This window comes from Numenius arquata, chromosome 1 (genome assembly GCF_964106895.1).
Source record: "Numenius arquata chromosome 1, bNumArq3.hap1.1, whole genome shotgun sequence".
Classification (NCBI taxonomy): Eukaryota; Metazoa; Chordata; class Aves; order Charadriiformes; family Scolopacidae; genus Numenius; species Numenius arquata.
In genome coordinates, this window is record NC_133576.1 from 956,684 (window position 1) to 973,980 (window position 17,297).

A 17,297-nucleotide genomic window follows, 5' to 3' on the forward strand; every position below is an offset into this window, starting at 1 on the left:
TTGTGGGGGTGTCAATGTGACACAAGCAATGAAGCAAAGGTCTCAGAAGCCTCACCATAACCTGGAGCCAGCTTGAGTTTGCCTGACATTGTACAGAGCAGCGTCAGCAGCAGATCTACCTCCCATCTACTCCCATGTGGTGGACATTGGTTGGGACTTGTTCTCCCAGTGCAATGAACAGCTCTCTTCTTCAGGACACCTGCGTTCATGGGATTATTTTGTGACAGGACAATTTGACCTGAGCCCAAAGAAGCAAGAGGGAGGAGGTTTCCTGGGGCTCTGGATCAGAACCCTGCTCAGGTGTGACTGAGGAACCTGCAGAATGGGAAGAATTCAGAGGGGACATATTTTACCCCTGATGCCATGTGTGGCTCCCCCCACCTCTTCCCTCCCTCCCCCCCTCTCCCTTCCCCCCCCCTCTGTCCCCACCCCACCAATCAGCCTCTTTAACATGACAAAGAGCCTCGAGGAGCGGACCAGGGTGAATATTGCAGTCCCAGGCAGGGTATAGCCAGCTATAAAGGTCACCGCCTGCCTACACTTCGGAGCTACTTCAGCTTGCCGGTGAAACCTGTCCCCCCAAGCGAAGGTGGCATCTATTAGAAGGTGGGGGAACCACCCCTTCATCTGCCCCCCATGTGTGCACACTTGGCTCTGCCCCCCTACCAGGCTCACCCCAGCGGGACTGGCATGGGTTATGTGGAGTTCTACTGGAACTCGACGGGGGAGGCAGGACATGCCTCCACTTCGACTGGGACAGCGGGAGCCACCAGTGCCAGTCAGTCTCCGGAGGCAGGAGGGAAGAGGCAGACGGCAGGTAAGGCGTTTCAGCCAAGCCCCAGAGATGATCCCCAGGATACCTGTGGTCCCGGGTCAGCCACTTGCTTCATGACCTTGAGCAAATATTTCTCTCTCCCTACTTTGGTTTCCTAATGCGTGAGCTGGGAAAAGTGTGCTACGGAAGGCAAGGAGGATGGGCGACCTCGGGCAGTCACACCATCTTTCCATGCTACTTTTCTTTGGTGGCTGAGAACTGGTTTCCTAAACCTCATCAGAGCCTGTGGGAGCCGAGGCACAGGCAGGTCTGTGCTCTGGGCTAAAGGGCACTGTGACAACATGGTCTTATGGGAGTTCATGGTTCTTGGGACAGGAATGTCTGAGCCTCCTTTTAGCCAAATGCTGTCATGTGTGCTATGAAGAGAAATAAATCCCGAAGGTAATTCTGCTTGTGGCATCCCTTGTCCCCTTACAAACTCCTTGCACCCTTCATGTGCTCATTAAACTTGAGCCAAGGTATGCTCTGAATCGCTGGGCTGGGAAACCGGCTCCCTTTAAATTCGGAGTTGCTATTCTCTGCTTCTTTTAGTGTGCCATTTTCCTCTCTCTATTTCCCTCCCCTTTCCATGCTCTTGTTGCCTTGCCTTTCCCTCTTTGCAAAAAAGTCCCAGGCCCCACCATGGTGGCATTTTCTGTTCCTGCCATTCCTCTCCCTCTCCAGTGAATGGCAATAGGACAGCTGATGAAAGCAGGTTTTCTCCCAGCCCTCTTATATGGTCAGCAGGGTAACTAACACTCTTGTAAGGTTAATGGGTGGGAGAAGAGTGAGCTTTTGGAGTTCCAGTTTCAAGCCATCAGATGCTATAGAGAGCTACAGGCTCGGGCAGAGTGACTGCTGGCTACTGGGCACGTGGCTACTTGCCATGTAGTTTGGAGAAAGGTTTAGGTTCTTTGCCTGCTGCCTGCTCCACAGAGGCAACAGGCAGATTGACTCATCTGTGCCCCCAATGGGCCTTGTATACAGACCTAAAGCCCGTCTTCAAACACTCTCCTCTGGTGCCTCTCTACAGAGACATCTCAGACATGGAAACAAGGGCCTACAGATGTCAAGGGCCTGTGGGAGTGGGTCTGTCTTAGGTTTTCGTGTCTATGTCTGATGCACTGCTGTTCATGTTTCTCGCTTCCTCTTTACTTCACTCTCTTCTCATGGGCGAGGGAGCGCCTTTGTCTTGAGCTAGAGCTGCAGGTGGTAAATTACACGGGGGTTTGGGCCAAGCAGGAACGTGTGTGATCTTTAGCTCTACCAGTGTCTTGCTGTGGTTCCTGTCTAACAGAAGACTTTCCTGTTTTCCAAGCCCACGTTCTCAGCATGCTCGTTTCCTATCTAATAAGGTTTTTACTGCACAGCCTGCAGGAGCCAAGCATCCCGTGGTCCAACATGAATTTTTAGCTTCCTGTGCATCCCGGTCATCACAGATGTTCAGCTTCCTCTGGGGCTCTGCAGTCTATCCCCATGCACATAGCACCTCAGGCCTTTGCACCTCTTCTGTTGACAGTCCCTTTCTCCTTTTAGGCAGAATCCCTTTGTAATCCTCATGGCCCTGCTCCCCAGCTCCAGAAACCTGCCCCACTATCCACCTTTCTCTTCACACAGCCTGTGCTCTGGATGGTTATCATCTCCAAGGGACAGGAAATAGCCAAAAGCAGGCAACCCTAGAGGGGCAGGCACCACAAAGACAGGCATACCTCTGTCAAGAGGGTAACAAGGGAGAAGATACCACAGACATGGCCACCTTTCTTAGGCCCGGCAACACCTCAAGGCTTTTGAGTGATTGCTTAGTAGCCTCTCAGCTTAGGACAGAAGAAAGAAGGGTTTGGTAGGGTGGGTGGGGAGCCCATTCCTCAGAGGGGTGCCAGTACTTTGTGTCGGACACATATTCCGGAGGTTGAGGAGGGTGTCTCCATGGGCTTCAGAGTCACAGCTCTCAGGGCGAGTAGGAAGGAGATTGGGAGCTATTGGTTGGGCTCAGTAGTCAGAAGCTGTGTGCTGAAAATGGCACTGCCCAATTCACTGCACCCCCTCTCTTCTGAAATGTCAGTAGGAGGAGAGGGGATGGACCATGCAGAAGGGTTTGCAGAGCAGTAGCTGAAGGAAGGAGTGATGAACAGATTTATCATTGCCGTTATGGGGAAGGGGGCAAACTGGCATCAGAGCCCTTCAGTCAGGACCGGCCTGAGAAGGTCTCAGACTCTCACAGGCCACAACAACCAGGCACCTGACAAAAAGGTTCTGGGGTAATCTCTCTTGTTAGCATTTTCCTGTTCAGGCAGCCTGAATGACTTTGCATTTTGGCAGCTTTTGTTTGGACTAGTAGCCCAGATTGTTTAGGAAGTTTTTCCTTTAGATCTTTATCTCAACTTTGTCCTCAACAGAGACCCCTTAAGACACGTATCAGGATAAATGAGAATGGGCTTGGACACCTTTCTCCGCACTCTTAAATTTTGTCCCCCATGTCCCTGGTACAGGATTACCGGCTCTTCTCAGCTGTCCCCACACATCCACTATTCCTCTCTACCTCCCCACTTTCATGTCAAATTTCTCTCCTTCATCCTTCTCTCGCCAGAAGCCCCCCTCAGCCAAATAGGTCCCTCCATCTATACGCATGTTTCCAGCAGTGGGAGGGTCTGTAGTGGGAGCCACGGGCAAACAGGAGTGACCCAATATCCAAGGCCTGACTGATGCTCTCCGCTGGTTGCCCCATCACTATAAGGCACCGTACATGCTGGTCAGAGGTTGCTTTGGCACTGTCTATCAGGTGCCTTGAGATTGCTAGGCAGGCAGTTTTGGCGAGCCTAGTCATTAACCCAAAGCTATGCTTGCAGTCAGGACCAGGCCTCTTTACACCTCACTAAGACCAAAATATTATGAGGGCCTTTTGGAGGAGGATAGTAACACTGTGAGCCAATGTGCACCATTCTCCCCTCCCTGCCCTGAATTTTCCACCAGGCGAAAGGGAGCCATGGGCATCCTGGAGGGCTGAGCTGGGAAACTGGTTGCTGTCAGTGGGCTTGTCTGTGCTCACAGATCCATGAAGAAAGGAGTGTGACACAAAGACTTTTCTTCAAGAAAACCCCTGTCTAGTAGGCAAGAAGCTCTACAGCAGGCAGGGAGCATGCTCATAGCAATACAGCTGTGCATTATGTCTTGTATACCTTCTCCCATTGTCTTTTTTTTTTTTTTTCTAGAAGCATCCCCAACGTCATCCAGTTCTGGGAATTTCAGCCAATTCACACCAGATTCAGCCACCAGTCCACATTCAGCATCCTCATCCCCACAGCCTAGGGCTAAGTCACAGAAGGGCAGAGAAGATGGCATGGAGGAGGTCAGGAAGGCCAAGAGCCGAACAGCTTTCTCCAAGGAGCAGCTGCAAACCCTGCACCAGCGGTTCCAGAGCCAGAAGTACCTCAGCCCACAGCAGATCCGGGAGCTGGCTGCTACCCTGGGGCTCACCTACAAGCAGGTGAACACAGAGTCTTTGACCCATGGTATATGTGTCACACAGCAGCTGAATGGTCACATAAGGCAGTGACAGGATGGAAAAATGAGTCCCCAGCAGAGAATAGAGGCACAAGTGACAGCTAGCAGTTGCTCCTCTGCCTATTCATGGCCAGAGATCAGACGCACTTCTGTGGGGCAGGAGAGTCAGTGGCACCTCGTTGGGGCCTCCCTAGTGAGGGGTCAGTTAAGGGTACTGTTGCCAACACTTGTAGTAGAATTGCAAACACGGTGATGAATATGTTGTTTGCCACAAACAAGCTCTACCCTGGGCTTGACAGCACTTCACAGACTTTTTCCGTGCACTGGTGACCTTCACAGAAATCCTGGCATGCATCAGTTCTCTGAATCCCAGGGCTGTAACACGCTGAAAGCTATCGCTAACGTTTCCCAGGGCTGATTTTGTTGAATGTCTAATAATGTCCCACACTCAGCACTGCCTGGCTGCTTGACACCCGCTCCCTGCTCCGTGTGGGTACGACTAGGTTCATACATTGCAGCCTTTCCAGGGTCTCTGCTAATCTTCAGGTAGGTTGTGTGTAGTGAACTGGTGCTGGCTCAAATGATGCCTTCCTAAAGCAGAGGGGGCTGGGCAATGGGGCAAAAGGGCTTGCAATTACAAGTCCAAAATCTGCCTGGAATTATGGATCTCAGAGCTGGGCATGATGGCCTGGATGCCCCAGGATGCCCTTGGACTCAAAAAGTTATATATGCGTTGTGAGTGCTCACATACACACAGACTGAGCTGGTTCTGTCTGGAGCCAGGGGGACAATGCTCTTTGCCTGAATCCACATCCCTGCAAAGGCTGCTCCCGCAGCGCAGACACAGCCCTGGGGGGAAACACCTCTGGAATTCACTCCAGCAAGGAGCCTTGAATTTAGGAACTGCTGGTTTACAAGGAGCAAGCCTCTCTCTTCTGTTCTCACAGGCATGCAGAAACCGTGTCTTAGAAGTTGGCCTGTAGCACAGGGGGCTTGTAGAGGCCTGGGTGGGTCTAGTTTGCACCAGTCAGTCATCTCCATGATTGAAATGAGTCAGTTTGTCACAGCTCTGACTGTCCTGTGGACATCATGCCATTCCCTCCCCCCCCCACCATGCAGATGCAGGAGCCACCTGCTGAGGCTGCCAGACAGACATCTCCCCTTGGCAGCAACCCCGGGGAGCTCTCAAAGGGCTTTATCTGCTGCTGCCCATATATCTATGCCATCTGGTCACTCTTTGCTGCTTGTGAGTCTGGTATCGTTTTCTCTTCCCTCTCCTTTGCTGAAGTTTTCTCTGCTCTCACTTCCCCGCTCAGGTGAAGACCTGGTTCCAGAACCGGAGGATGAAGCTGAAAAGGTGCCAGAAGCACAGCCTGTGGACGGAACGGGCTCAGTGCCTCACACAAGTAAGAACATAGCACAAGGCTCAACACGGCCCTTCTATCTAGGCAGATAAGTCCTGTGATATATTTCCTCCATGGGGGCAACTTAAGCATACAAGTACTGGTGTACCCTGCCTTCTGGTTTGTTCAGCGCAGAGGCAGAGACTTGGCACAACTCTCCACGTTCTATAGGTAGCCTAGCAGCAGGCTGGTTATGCCACTGAAACTTGCTTCCAGAGAAAAGCTTTTTTCCTCATATATATATATATGTGTGTGTGTGTGTATACAACTGTGTATTCACCCCTGAGCTATGGGGATGGATATGGTTCTTCTTGCCCTTCTATGCCATTGCTGCTGATCAAGAGACAACATGAAACGTGAAGGGACATAGCCCCAGCATGTGTCAGGCCTGTGGATACCAGTGGAGAAGATACGTGTTCTGACTCCCTGTCTTTCCCTTCCAGAGTGGCTTCCAGACAAGTACTTACTTGGATGTGCACCCCAAATTCCACCAGGGCTACCCAGTCACTGCAGCCAGCAACATCCAAGCTATGCCTCCCCCTCGTCAGCAGTATGGAACAGGGCAGAACACGTACACCATTGTGACCAGCGAGGATGGAGGAGTCTTTGGCAAAGGTGGGGGCACCTGCAGCGTTCAGCAGACAGTGGGCTTCATTGCCCAGCACAAAGTAGACTTTTACCACAGCTGTCCTGGCAGTGTGGAATATCCGGGCACAAAGACAAGTGACGGCTGTAACTTTCACCACTCAGCCACCATGGGGGCTCCTTTCCCAACCACTGCTGGCCATCATCTCTATCATTCCTAAGCACTGTGGATGTGGGGTACTTGGGCACCCAGGAATCAAATCATTATTCTCATCCCTCCCTTTGTTATTCATGTGCTTGCCAACTCAGCAGCATTATGTAGCTAGAACCTGTTTTGGCATCCAAACGTGCCTGCAAGCATGCATAGACACACAGACATGCAGATACCTTTTTGCCCGTATAGGTACACACAGCCCTTGGTTTGTATGTCCTTACACGTGCACCTTTCTTTATTGGCACAGACAAGTTCCCTTATAGCAAGAACCAAGATCTGGCTACCTAGATTATTCCCTGGATCTTCTAAATTCTTGTAACTTGTCTCAGAGGAGGCGCAGACTCCTTTGGGGATCTCTTTCTTACATATCACTGTACAGTTGTGTATAATAACAAATGAAGTCATGGGCTGTATGGAGAGGTGCTGGTCACACTGGTGCTTTCTCTGAAGTTGGAGAAGTTACTGTCACACACAAGGCATCCATCTGATGGTTAGACCACCAGTTCTGTAGGTCAGCCACAAGGTTTAGAATTGAAGAAGTGTCTAGTGAAAGGAGATGTGATAAGTAGCTTGCAGAAAGGCTTGTAAGATGATCTTATAAGCATCAACATGGTAAATAAGCCCTTTGTTCTAGTCTGTGTCTTCCTGTGCCTTCCCTCAAGAAAATTAAAGTGTGTTCAATTTGGCAAATAATAAAAATTTTTAAAATGGATTATGTATTTTTCTATATCTTTTATCCACTGTAATAGAGCATTGCAATATAAAATCCAGATGGAGCAAAAATAGCCATAGCAACCGTATGCTGTTACTGTACAGTTGTTACAGTAATTGTTACTGATTTGACTCTGAAATTATAAACAGAGATTTTTCTGTGCTATTAGTGGATCAGCTTCATGACTTTTGGCAACATCAGGTATCTAGAGTCAAAGGACGATGTGAGTAACTACCACTCACCTTAACAATTTCCCCTACCCAGCAACATTTAATACTGGGACTAGCTAAAACAGAGGTACCATCGTTTCTAAACTTAATACTATATAAGTGTACCTAAAACCAGATGCGTGTATCAAGGTATATTTAGTAACAGAGCCCCAGTTCATTGAGTCACAGGTTTTCTATCACTCTGATGATGACAATGACTTTATCTTAATGCAATGAAGTAGCTGTCATGGTTAAAAAAAAAAAAAAAGAGCTTAAAATGAAGGGGATTATGTCTGCAACTAGTGTAATAAGAGGCATGGTTTTTTATTGGCAAAGTTGTTTTATGTCCCTGTGCATCATAGCCGTTTGTTCCCACCTCCACTCCCTCATGCAGCCACTTTTTGACCCTTCGGCTATTCAGCTCCACTGTTTATAGAGCTGTACTGTAAACTGTATAATCAGCATGATTTGGGAAAAAATAAGGTCTTTTGGAGGGCTAATTTCTAAGTCATATAATTTTGGAGATCCATTTTAAAACACAGCCCAAACACAAGTGTCCTACACCCAGCAAGTTAAGTACCTAAGCTTGGGAAAGACATGTTCTTGCAACCACTGCTCCACCAGAGGGGTGGGAATCGATTGAGTTAGCTTCATAGATTCATAGATTGGTCCAGGCCGGAAGGGACCTCCGAAGGTCATCTAGTCCGACCTCCCCGCAGTCAGCAGGGACACCCCCAACTAGACCAGGTTGCCCAGGGCCTCGTCGAGCTTCACCTTGAATATCTCAAGGGAAGGGGCCTCAACCACCTCCCTGGGCAACCTGTTCCAGTGTTCCACCACCCTCATGGTAAAGAATTTTTTCCTAATATCCAATCTAAATCTCCCCTTCTCCAGCTTAAAGCCATTGCCCCTCGTCCTGTCACTGCAGGCCTTTGGAAACAGACCCTCCCCAGCCTTCCTGTAGCCCCCCTCAGGTACTGGAAGGCCGCTATGAGGTCTCCCCGGAGCCTCCTCTTCTCCAAGCTAAACAACCCCAGCTCCCTCAGTCTGTCCTCATAGGAGAGGTGCTCCAGCCCCCTGATCATTTTGGTGGCCCTCCTCTGGACCCGCTCCATCAGGTCCGTGTCCTTTCTATATTGAGGGCTCCAGACCTGCACACAGTGCTCCAGGTGAGGTCTCACCAGAGCAGAGTAAAGTGGCAGAATCACCTCTCTGGATCTGCTGGCAACACTTCTTTTGATGCAGCCCAGGATGTGATTGGCCTTCTGGGCTGCGAGAGCACATTGCCTGCTCATGTCCAGCTTCTCGTCCATCAGCACCCCCAAGTCCCTTTCCTCAGGGCTGCTTTCTAATACCTCATCCCCCAGGCTGTATTTATACTGAGGATTGTTTCTTCCCAGGTGCAGAATCCTGCACTTGCTTTTGTTGAACCTCATGAGGTTCATCTGGGCCCACCTCTCCAGCCTGTCCAGATCCCCCTGAATGACATCCCGTCCCTCTGGTGTATCGACAACACCACACAGCTTGGTGTCATCTGCAAACTTGCTTACTGAAAACTTAACTGAAAGGTGCTGGTTAACATCTGAAGGTGGACTACAATAGCAGCAATTATCAAGGGTCTCACACGAGCAGGAGGAGTTTATTCAGCTCCTTTGGAGCCATCAGTGCTGCTACTAACCTGACTATCATCTGGAGCTTTCCCATGCTTCCCCATAAAATACCGCTGTAGGTGAAAATGCTGAGCTTGTGACTGTTCCTCGCTAATAATTCTCTGGAAAAGGAGTCACCTGTCATGCCCTGTTCCTTCAGGGATGCTTTAGGACAGGCAGGATCTTGGTGTGAAGTCTCTGGGACTGGCTTGCAGAAGGATGCTGGCTGTAAGAGCAACAGTTGGGATTTCACTACTACTGACCTTCAGCAAAGCTGTGCTAACAAACACTACCAAATCCTGCAGTTTCCTCAAGAGACCCATAAAATTTTTCAGAGGCCATCATTCGAAGACAGGGCTTATTGCCACAGGTGGTTCTGGAGACCAAAAGCCTGCAGCAATTCAAACAGGCAAGTAAGCAACTTCCAGGAAGGGAGTTCACTGACGTCTGCATTCCCGATGCTCTGTGTAATACCAGCAGGAATGCAGCTCCTGTTACAGGCAGCCCCTAAGCCACCACCAGCCAGAGGGGGACACTCGGGACTTGCTTTCTCTTCTGGTCTTTCACGAGTATCTAGCAATGACTTGGAAGGATCTTGGGGCTCACCCAAGGCAGCAGTCATGATGTTGTGATTTGTAAAAGATTTAGTGATTCAGACACAACCCAGCTGCTATAGAGACACCTTGTCTGTGAGCAGACGGACTTCCATTAAATGTGAGAAATTAATTCTAGCCTGGTTATGAAAGAGATTCACAGATACAACCTGAGGGTGCTCTTCAAAACTTTGGACAGCATGAGGATAACACGGCCCTCACAGGGAAGGAAAAACTTTTTTTTTTTTTTTTTTTGTTTAAGATCAGTGCCGTGATTTTGGGTCCTTCATGCCTTTTGACTGCTCAGACAAGATGCTGCTGGCCACTGATGATGGGCCAAACAGATGTGTGGCAATGCTTTACTGAAAATTTTCAAAACCCTGTTAGCTCAGCATTTGAGTGATGCAGTGTAGCTAGATAACTAAATATAATGCTTACACGTGCCTGTAGGGAAGAACATATTAAAGCAAAGATCATGCCTTTTATCTGCACTGGAGAGACAACTGTGGCTAGGAGCCCTTGCTCATGGGCCACTCAGAAGAAACTTGTAAGAAGCAGCTTGTAAGAAACATCACTGCAGGCCACGCTGATGCAGAGAGCAAGGAATGAGATGGCTTGCACCACTGTACTCGCTTGGCATTTTGCCTATGGGACAGCAAAGGCTGGAACCCAGTAAACTGGAGAATAAACCCTGATCTACATAGTCTGTACTAGATCTAATTTATTCTGTTTGGGTGGGATTCGCTCCACCACTGGACCTACATCTGTAGCACTGACAAACTGGAGTGTGGACACTGCAGAGATGCTGTCAAAGCGTAGTGTATTTCCACAAGCTGTACGTATAAAGTACTTTATAGTACGTATAAAGAACTCCATATGAGCTTACAGCTTGATGCTAAAAAGATTTGCTGGCAAGGCAAACTATGTTTGCAGCGTGCGGAAATCACTGTTACACAGCACAGCCACAAGAAGCGACAGTCCTAACAGAGGGAGATGCAATGTAACTCAGCAGAAAGGGCTTTTGCTGACATGTACTTACTTCGAGTCTGGAGGGATTAGTCACAGCTCCACCACGTTGGTAGTAGCGCTGCAATTACGCGTGCAGCTCTTTCACGTGGTGAGGTGACTCAGGCACGTGAAGGTAACAGGAGATCTCCAGCACTGTGAAAAAGCAGAGCCCTACTCTTCATTCCACAGCTTTTAGAAACCCTTTTTGACCTACTAGCAGTCCTTTCCAGCCCACTTGCCAGAATTCCAACAACAGCCACTCTGCACGTTCCCTCCAGCTCTGCAACTACATGCCCTTGCAACCCAGGCTGAGGAACCAGGGGAATAATGCACCCGTAAAGGAACGCTCCGTTGGTGCAGAATGGTCCCATGGTAAATGCAGTAATACAGACCACAGCACGCAGAGCAAGTCGTCTCAATCCCAGTATTAGTCCTTAAACATCCCAGCAGCAACATCTGCTTCTGCGGGAGCCAGCTGAGCTCTGGCTACGTCTTTACCCTTGTGGCAGAAGCATGGAAGAGAAACATGCCCAAGCAACGCAGGTAATCTGTAGCAAGCACCCCTTCCATCATTCTGCAAAGGCCCATGCACGTTGTACGTTTCTTTAAAGTTTGCATCTTAAAACAAACCAACAAAAAAACCCCCACAAACAACCAAACCCAAACACCACCACCCCCTTCGCCCCCAAACCTGGAAGCTATTAATTTTAAAGCTGAAAGGCAAGGCTTTAGTATCTATGACTTTTATACATATATGGTCCAGCTTTGTTTTTTTCAAGGGAATTGTTAAAATTAACACTACTACTAGATCATTATTCAGAATTCATCCTAACTGATGTTGGGAAATGAGACTTAAGTCACGATGAGAAAGGCTCTGTGGTGTAATCCAGGAAACCGTGTGAACCTGGCATTTCCCCCTCTTCCAGGTCAGATTTACTTTTTTCTACTGTTGAAGGCTGGCAACCCACACGTGGACAACTCAGCCTGTCTTTCTTCTCTGGAAGCTCAAACCTCCACTCCCTCTCCTTCCTGCACATATTGCGCCTCACCCTAGGAAGCAGATCATTACACTATTGCAGAAGGAAAGCAGACATGCTTTGGCACCCACACAAGCAGGTTCTGGTCAGCAAAGACCCTGTGACAATTCGAGCCTGAGCAGTCAGCCGCTGGTTTAGCTAACTGTCTTTCAGACAGATGAAAGGCTTTGGTGGTGTACTGTCCTTTAAAGGACCTGGGATTAAACCCAAAGAGATAATATTGCTCCCAGCTGCTAAGAGGAGATAAATGCTGCCTTGGGGTAAAGCAGGGAAAGAAATAAGTTTTTGTTTCAGAGCTGGAGGCAGGATTCAGTTACTTATGCACAAACTTGTGCTGCCATTTGAGGTTAGCACAAGAACTCCAGAGCTGCAGCCTCAATGAAGCAGAACCTACCTGGTCTGGTGGGAGGTGTCCCCGCACATGGCAGGGGTGTTGGAAATTGATGATCTTCAAGGTCCCTTCCAACCAGAACCATTCTATGATTCTGTGACTTCCAGACCTCTTACTGTGACCTTCTGGAGCAGCAGCAGGTGGCCACACAATCTCAAAAGACACTTTCTTTTGCTCCTACCCTCTTACTTAAACATCTGTTTTGGAGCACTGCAGCTTAAGGACTAATACAAGCACGTTATGGGGCTGCACATCACTGCAGCTAGTAGTCCAGTTGCCTGCCCCTGGAGCCCCCTCTTGCACTAGGCAACACACCTGCATGTTAAAAACAAGGCTGATGCGCTTCCGCGACCTAGTCCTTTTAAACAGTTGCTTGATCCTACTTCTGGAAGAAACACAGTAGGGTTACTTTTTTCCCCCCTCCTTTTCTCAGGACTGCTGGTCTAACCTGGGCAGAATAACCGTCCTCGCACCAGGCTGTTCCCATGCAAGCTGGTGACACAGTTTCAACATTAAAATAAAGTAATTTATTTTCAATTCAAACAAGTTTGTTAAGAACATCAAGCAGAAACAAAGTAATAAGACAACATGCATAAAACATAAAACATGCTTGAGAACACTGCAAGAAAATACAGTTTAAGAAAAACTATTGTGGAACAACAACAGATGTTCGCCTCCTTTGCAGTGAAAATTTAACTACGATATACAACCCTTGTGCAGGTATTTGAAGACAGGGTTGCAGTAAAAATTGTGCACTAACCACAAAAACCCCCCAAACCTCTACCACAGAGGTATTTAAGCTTTTACCATCTCATTTACGCTTGCCAGCTCATGCCATTTTGTATTCTTGGGCAGTGGCAGACTGGACTCTGCAATTCCACATCTTGTAAAAAAAAAACAGTCAAGTTTCCCATAGGTTGGAGCTGACTTTAGTTTCTCCATACCGGAAAAAATGATTCGGTTATTTTTAAAAAATGAAACTGAAAATTTTAATTGGCATTTTCCTCATTTTGTCTAACTAGGTTTCTCTAAACTTCTCGCCTCCCCCAGAGCTTGGGTACTTATGCCAGATGCAGCAGCCAGTGCCCTTTTCAGCAGAACAATACAGAAGAGATCCAACTAAGCCCTGGGGAAGGGACAAAAATCCTGTTAGTTTACACTTTTAAAACTGGGATTAGAATAGACCGTGGGGAACCATCCTGCCCCATGGATGACAGCTCCACCAGGACCCAACAGGATTCCCCACTCCCGACATCCAGGTTCCACGATAAGTGACATTAAACATAACCTTTAAAATAACTGAGTCCTTTACCTAGCTGCCCGCCTCTACCCCAAAGAAAGCTGCACCGTAGTGGTGCTGTGTTTGTGAAGTGCTAGGGGACCACCATGTACAGATAAGCAGACTGTTCTCACCACTCCAAAGATGACTACACACAGCCACTCCTAACACTTCCAACAATGACAATCTGGGCTACCCTCTGCTGCAATTTGCAGGTTGGGACAAGCCAACAGTCTCTCAAGCAGAGAGATGTAGAAAGGCAAGATCTAAACTGGGTGGGGACAGTCCCAGAACTGAAGCAGCTGACAGGCACGAGTATGTTAGCAGCTTTGGAAACCTGTTTCATGTGAAATACGGGCAATATTCTACCCCACTTCTCTCTTCTGCTCCTCCCCCTCCTCTCAATTGCCCTATGTACACGGGGAGGGCAGCAGGCAAGGGGTAAACAGGTGCTGACCCCTCCAGTAGGGGGTGCTGAGAGTAATTGGATAAAGTCATCTGAGATCGGATGATCTCATACAGCTTTTCAGCGAGGGAGGAGAGGATGCAGATGAAGAGCCTGTTAGCAGTTAACTGACTGAGGTAGCTACAGAAATAGGCAGGACAGCAGGAAAGATTCTGGGCTACAACAGGGTATATCTAGCAGAAATATGCTGAAATACAGGGTTTTCTTCTCCAGCAAAGCTCTGCTGCAAGACACAGAGGGCAAGGATTCGAGATCACCTGCTAAAGAGGCAGCAGAGGAAGGTAAGACTTGGCTGGCAAACATGGACCTTTACCACCTCTGCTGCTCTTGGCTGTGGCATTGCACATTCCCCTCCACGCATGAGGTTTCATCTACCCGCACACAAAACACCCTTGCCAAGGGCTAGCCATGAACAGGCTGGTGCCTTTAAACAGAAAGCTGGCCCAAGGCAGCAGGGTGCTGAGCCCCACCAGTGGTTAAAACAGGAGTAGGGGAGGAGGGGCAAGAGAAAGGAATAAAAACTGGATCCCTGAGTCGAGACCCTAGAAACCCCATGAGAGAAAACAGGAGAAGGGAGGAAAAAATACTTAGGTCTAAGACTCATAACCACTCTGGGTCCCAAGGGGATGCCAAGAGGCCTGGTACTGATGCCGTACAGGAGAGCTCGAGAACGGTGTGACATTATCAGAGGTGCTCTGGAAGCTGTAGGTGTCTTCTGACTCCAGACTGCCATAATCCACATCAGCAGGGTAGCCATGATAGAAGTTCATCTGCTGGCTTAATAAACCCACGGCTTGCTGGGTATTGCAGCTTGTCCCACCTTTTCCAAAGAGCCCCTCATCCTCCACAGCCATGAACGAGTACAGGCTCTGCCCATTCCCGCAAGTCTGGCCACTGCTGTAAGCCTGGTGCACGTTGGTCACAGCCTGAAGGTTTCTGCTGGCACAGACAGGGAAGCCCTGGTGAAACGGGGGGGTTATGTCCAGGTACGCAGCCTGATGAAACCCATTCTAGGAGAAATAGAGAAGGCTGTTCAGTAATGCAGAGCACCACCCCAACTGTGCCCATTCTTTGGGATGGGTCCTCCTTTCTCCCCCACGCCAAACAATAGTGTATTTTTTGTACTCATTGTCCCCACTATAGACTAATAATAGCAGAGATGACAAGATCTTAAATTAGGGATCTCCAACTCAACATGTCTGGAAGGACCATGCTGGGGAGAAAAACAGCATGAGTAGCCTTGCTGGCCTTCTTTGGCTATTTTGTTTTCTATCTAGCCTCAGCTGAGAGATAAGCCGACTGGAAGGGAAGCTCTTTGAGTGCCAGGGCAGGCTTACAATAGATGGCACTGTAAGCACTATTATGAGAAATACACCTGGCTTGATAATACTGAGTCCTGTGCATTGTTCGAATTAACAGGTTGGACATGATACACTTCTGTCCAGACTGGAGGAACTGGCTGGTGGTGATGGGGGAAGTGGGAATTATCTCACCTGTGGTAGATACACTCCTTTTTCTACCCATTGGCTTTCCTTCTGGCAACGTTTAAATTTCATCCGTTGATTCTGAAACCATGTTTTCACCTAGAAGCGATGAGGAAAGGACATAGGGCATTAGAAATTAATTCTCAGAGCTTATTACACATCCTAAAGATGTTTTGCTTTCTACTATAATCCAGCTTCTGCTTGGCTTTTAACACTGTATATTGTTTTTCAGCAGCTAACGAAATGCAGCAGACCCAGGTAGCCATAGAATCGGAACCGAGACTTGAAAACTAACACTCTTACTCCTCGGATCACCATGAGATCTTTCACGGCATCAAAAACCCTACCTGAAAGACAGGCCAGGACAACTGCAGAAACACATCTTGTACGGCAGCAGCATCTCACTGCTGTGCCAAGATCAGTGCTGACTCAGGAGTGAGTCATTCCTTCAGTAGCTGGTGGGGCAAGGACATTCTCCCTAGGGAGAGACCCAGGTGCCACTGACTAAGAAAGGCTGTTTGCACAGCAATGCCACTGACTTTTCACATTCAGAGACGACACATGTCCACAGAGAAGAGTAAGCAGACTCTGCATGGCCCTGCTCTGTATGTGCTTTCAAACACCTGCAAGGAGTGGGTGAATAGCGCTGGAACCAAACATAAGAGGAAGCCTGAGTCATAAGTTTTCACACCCTCTGCTCTCTCATGTAAGCAATGGCATAAACAAGACCATGAAAGAAACTCATCTCTGGAGTCTAAGAAAAAACACCAAAAAAAGCCCTGCTCACAAGACCGGTTCACAGCAAGCAGGGATGCAACTCAGCTGCTCAGAGCAAGATGTTCACCTGCTTGTAGGTGAGCCCCAGGGCGGCAGCCAGCTCCCGGATCTGCTGTGGGCTGAGGTACTTCTGGCTCTGGAACCGCTGGTGCAGAATTTGCAGCTGCTGCTGGGAGAAGGCTGTGCGGCTCTTGGCCTTCTTCACCACACCCTCACCTTCCTCCTTGGCCTTCTGGAAAGGGGGATGGGGAGATGGGCACTCTGCGGTGGGGCTAGTGGCAGAGTCGGGGGTGTACTGGATGAGTGTCCCAGAGCTGGAGGAAGCCGGGGAGACATCTGAGAAAAAGAGAGAGAACTGGGGTGAGCAGGGTCAGGTGGAGAAGACTCAAAGACTTCGAAGTCCAGCTTCCCGGGAGGATTTAAGATTGGAGGGGCTCCACCGCTGCAGGCAACGCAGCGCAGAGAAGCGGGCACAGGTATCCCCGGGGCAGCGGAACCGAGACCCCTCTCTGCTCGCCCCTCTGCCCCGTCCCGCCTGGATCCCGGATCCCGGTTCCCGCCGCCGCTTCCAGCGGGGCAGCGCCCGTGGCATCCTCGCCGGGGCGAAGGACCGCCGGCAGCACCGGCATCTCCCTCCTTCCCCGGGCCAGGAGGGACACACAAGGGACACAACCCACTCCCCAACCCTTCCCCAGGTCGAGGGCAGCCCCCTCGCTCCCCCGGGATCAGCCGGGCCGGGCTCCTACCTGTGTGGCTGGTGGGCGTCTTCTCCGCCGCGGGGAAGGGGAGGGCATCCGCCGCCGGAGCCTCCTCGGCGGGCACGCCGTCCATGCTGCCTGGGGAGAGCCAGTAATAGTCCCCATACCTGACCGCCCCGGGGTAGGGCAAGTAGGGTGGCATGGCCAGGTGGGCACTCATGGCCGGGCCGGGACCCCCAGCCCCGGTCAGGCGGCGAGGTGGCGGTAGAGGCTGCAGGCGGGTACCCCATTAGGCGGAGGTGGGGGGATGCTTTATGTCCTCCCCAGCCTGGCCTCGGCTAGAAGGGATTGTCATGGCCATTGTCATGTTAAAAGTCAGTTGATTGGAGGGGAGGGGCTTTGGGGGTATTCAGAGAGTGGGGGAGGGCTGGGACACCAGGCCCCGCTTCCCAGCTTAGCTCCTAGGTGCCGCGGGGG

The 17,297-nt window shown here is 49.7% G+C and overlaps 2 protein-coding genes across 2 annotated transcripts; one reads left to right on the plus strand and one right to left on the minus strand.

The window, feature by feature from the left end:
- The first annotated feature begins 636 nt into the window (after positions 1 to 636).
- LOC141471481 (homeobox protein NANOG-like) lies at positions 637 to 6,524 on the plus strand. Its single transcript, XM_074158040.1, has 4 exons — positions 637 to 817; positions 4,024 to 4,298; positions 5,632 to 5,721; positions 6,162 to 6,524. Exons 1-4 carry the CDS (start codon positions 637 to 639, stop codon positions 6,522 to 6,524), a joined length of 909 nt encoding a protein of 302 aa, XP_074014141.1.
- A 7,930-nt stretch (positions 6,525 to 14,454) lies between these two features.
- LOC141471438 (homeobox protein NANOG-like) lies at positions 14,455 to 17,040 on the minus strand. Its single transcript, XM_074157986.1, has 4 exons — positions 16,869 to 17,040; positions 16,190 to 16,458; positions 15,355 to 15,444; positions 14,455 to 14,871 (listed from the first exon to the last, which is right to left on the minus strand). Exons 1-4 carry the CDS (start codon positions 17,038 to 17,040, stop codon positions 14,455 to 14,457), a joined length of 948 nt encoding a protein of 315 aa, XP_074014087.1.
- Positions 17,041 to 17,297: the final 257 nt, after the last annotated feature.

Excerpts from the sequence above, each read along its gene's own strand:
- LOC141471481 (XM_074158040.1), top strand. The coding sequence starts at position 637 with ATGTGTGCACACTTGGCTCTGCCCCCCTACCAGGCTCACCCCAGCGGG. Across the intron at positions 4,299-5,631 it reads TGGGGCTCACCTACAAGCAG|GTGAAGACCTGGTTCCAGAA; the intron begins GTGAACACAGAG and ends TTCCCCGCTCAG. Across the intron at positions 5,722-6,161 it reads GGGCTCAGTGCCTCACACAA|AGTGGCTTCCAGACAAGTAC; the intron begins GTAAGAACATAG and ends TTTCCCTTCCAG.
- LOC141471438 (XM_074157986.1), bottom strand. The coding sequence starts at position 17,040 with ATGAGTGCCCACCTGGCCATGCCACCCTACTTGCCCTACCCCGGGGCG. Across the intron at positions 15,445-16,189 it reads TGGGGCTCACCTACAAGCAG|GTGAAAACATGGTTTCAGAA; the intron begins GTGAACATCTTG and ends CATCGCTTCTAG. Across the intron at positions 14,872-15,354 it reads AAGGAGTGTATCTACCACAG|AATGGGTTTCATCAGGCTGC; the intron begins GTGAGATAATTC and ends TATTTCTCCTAG.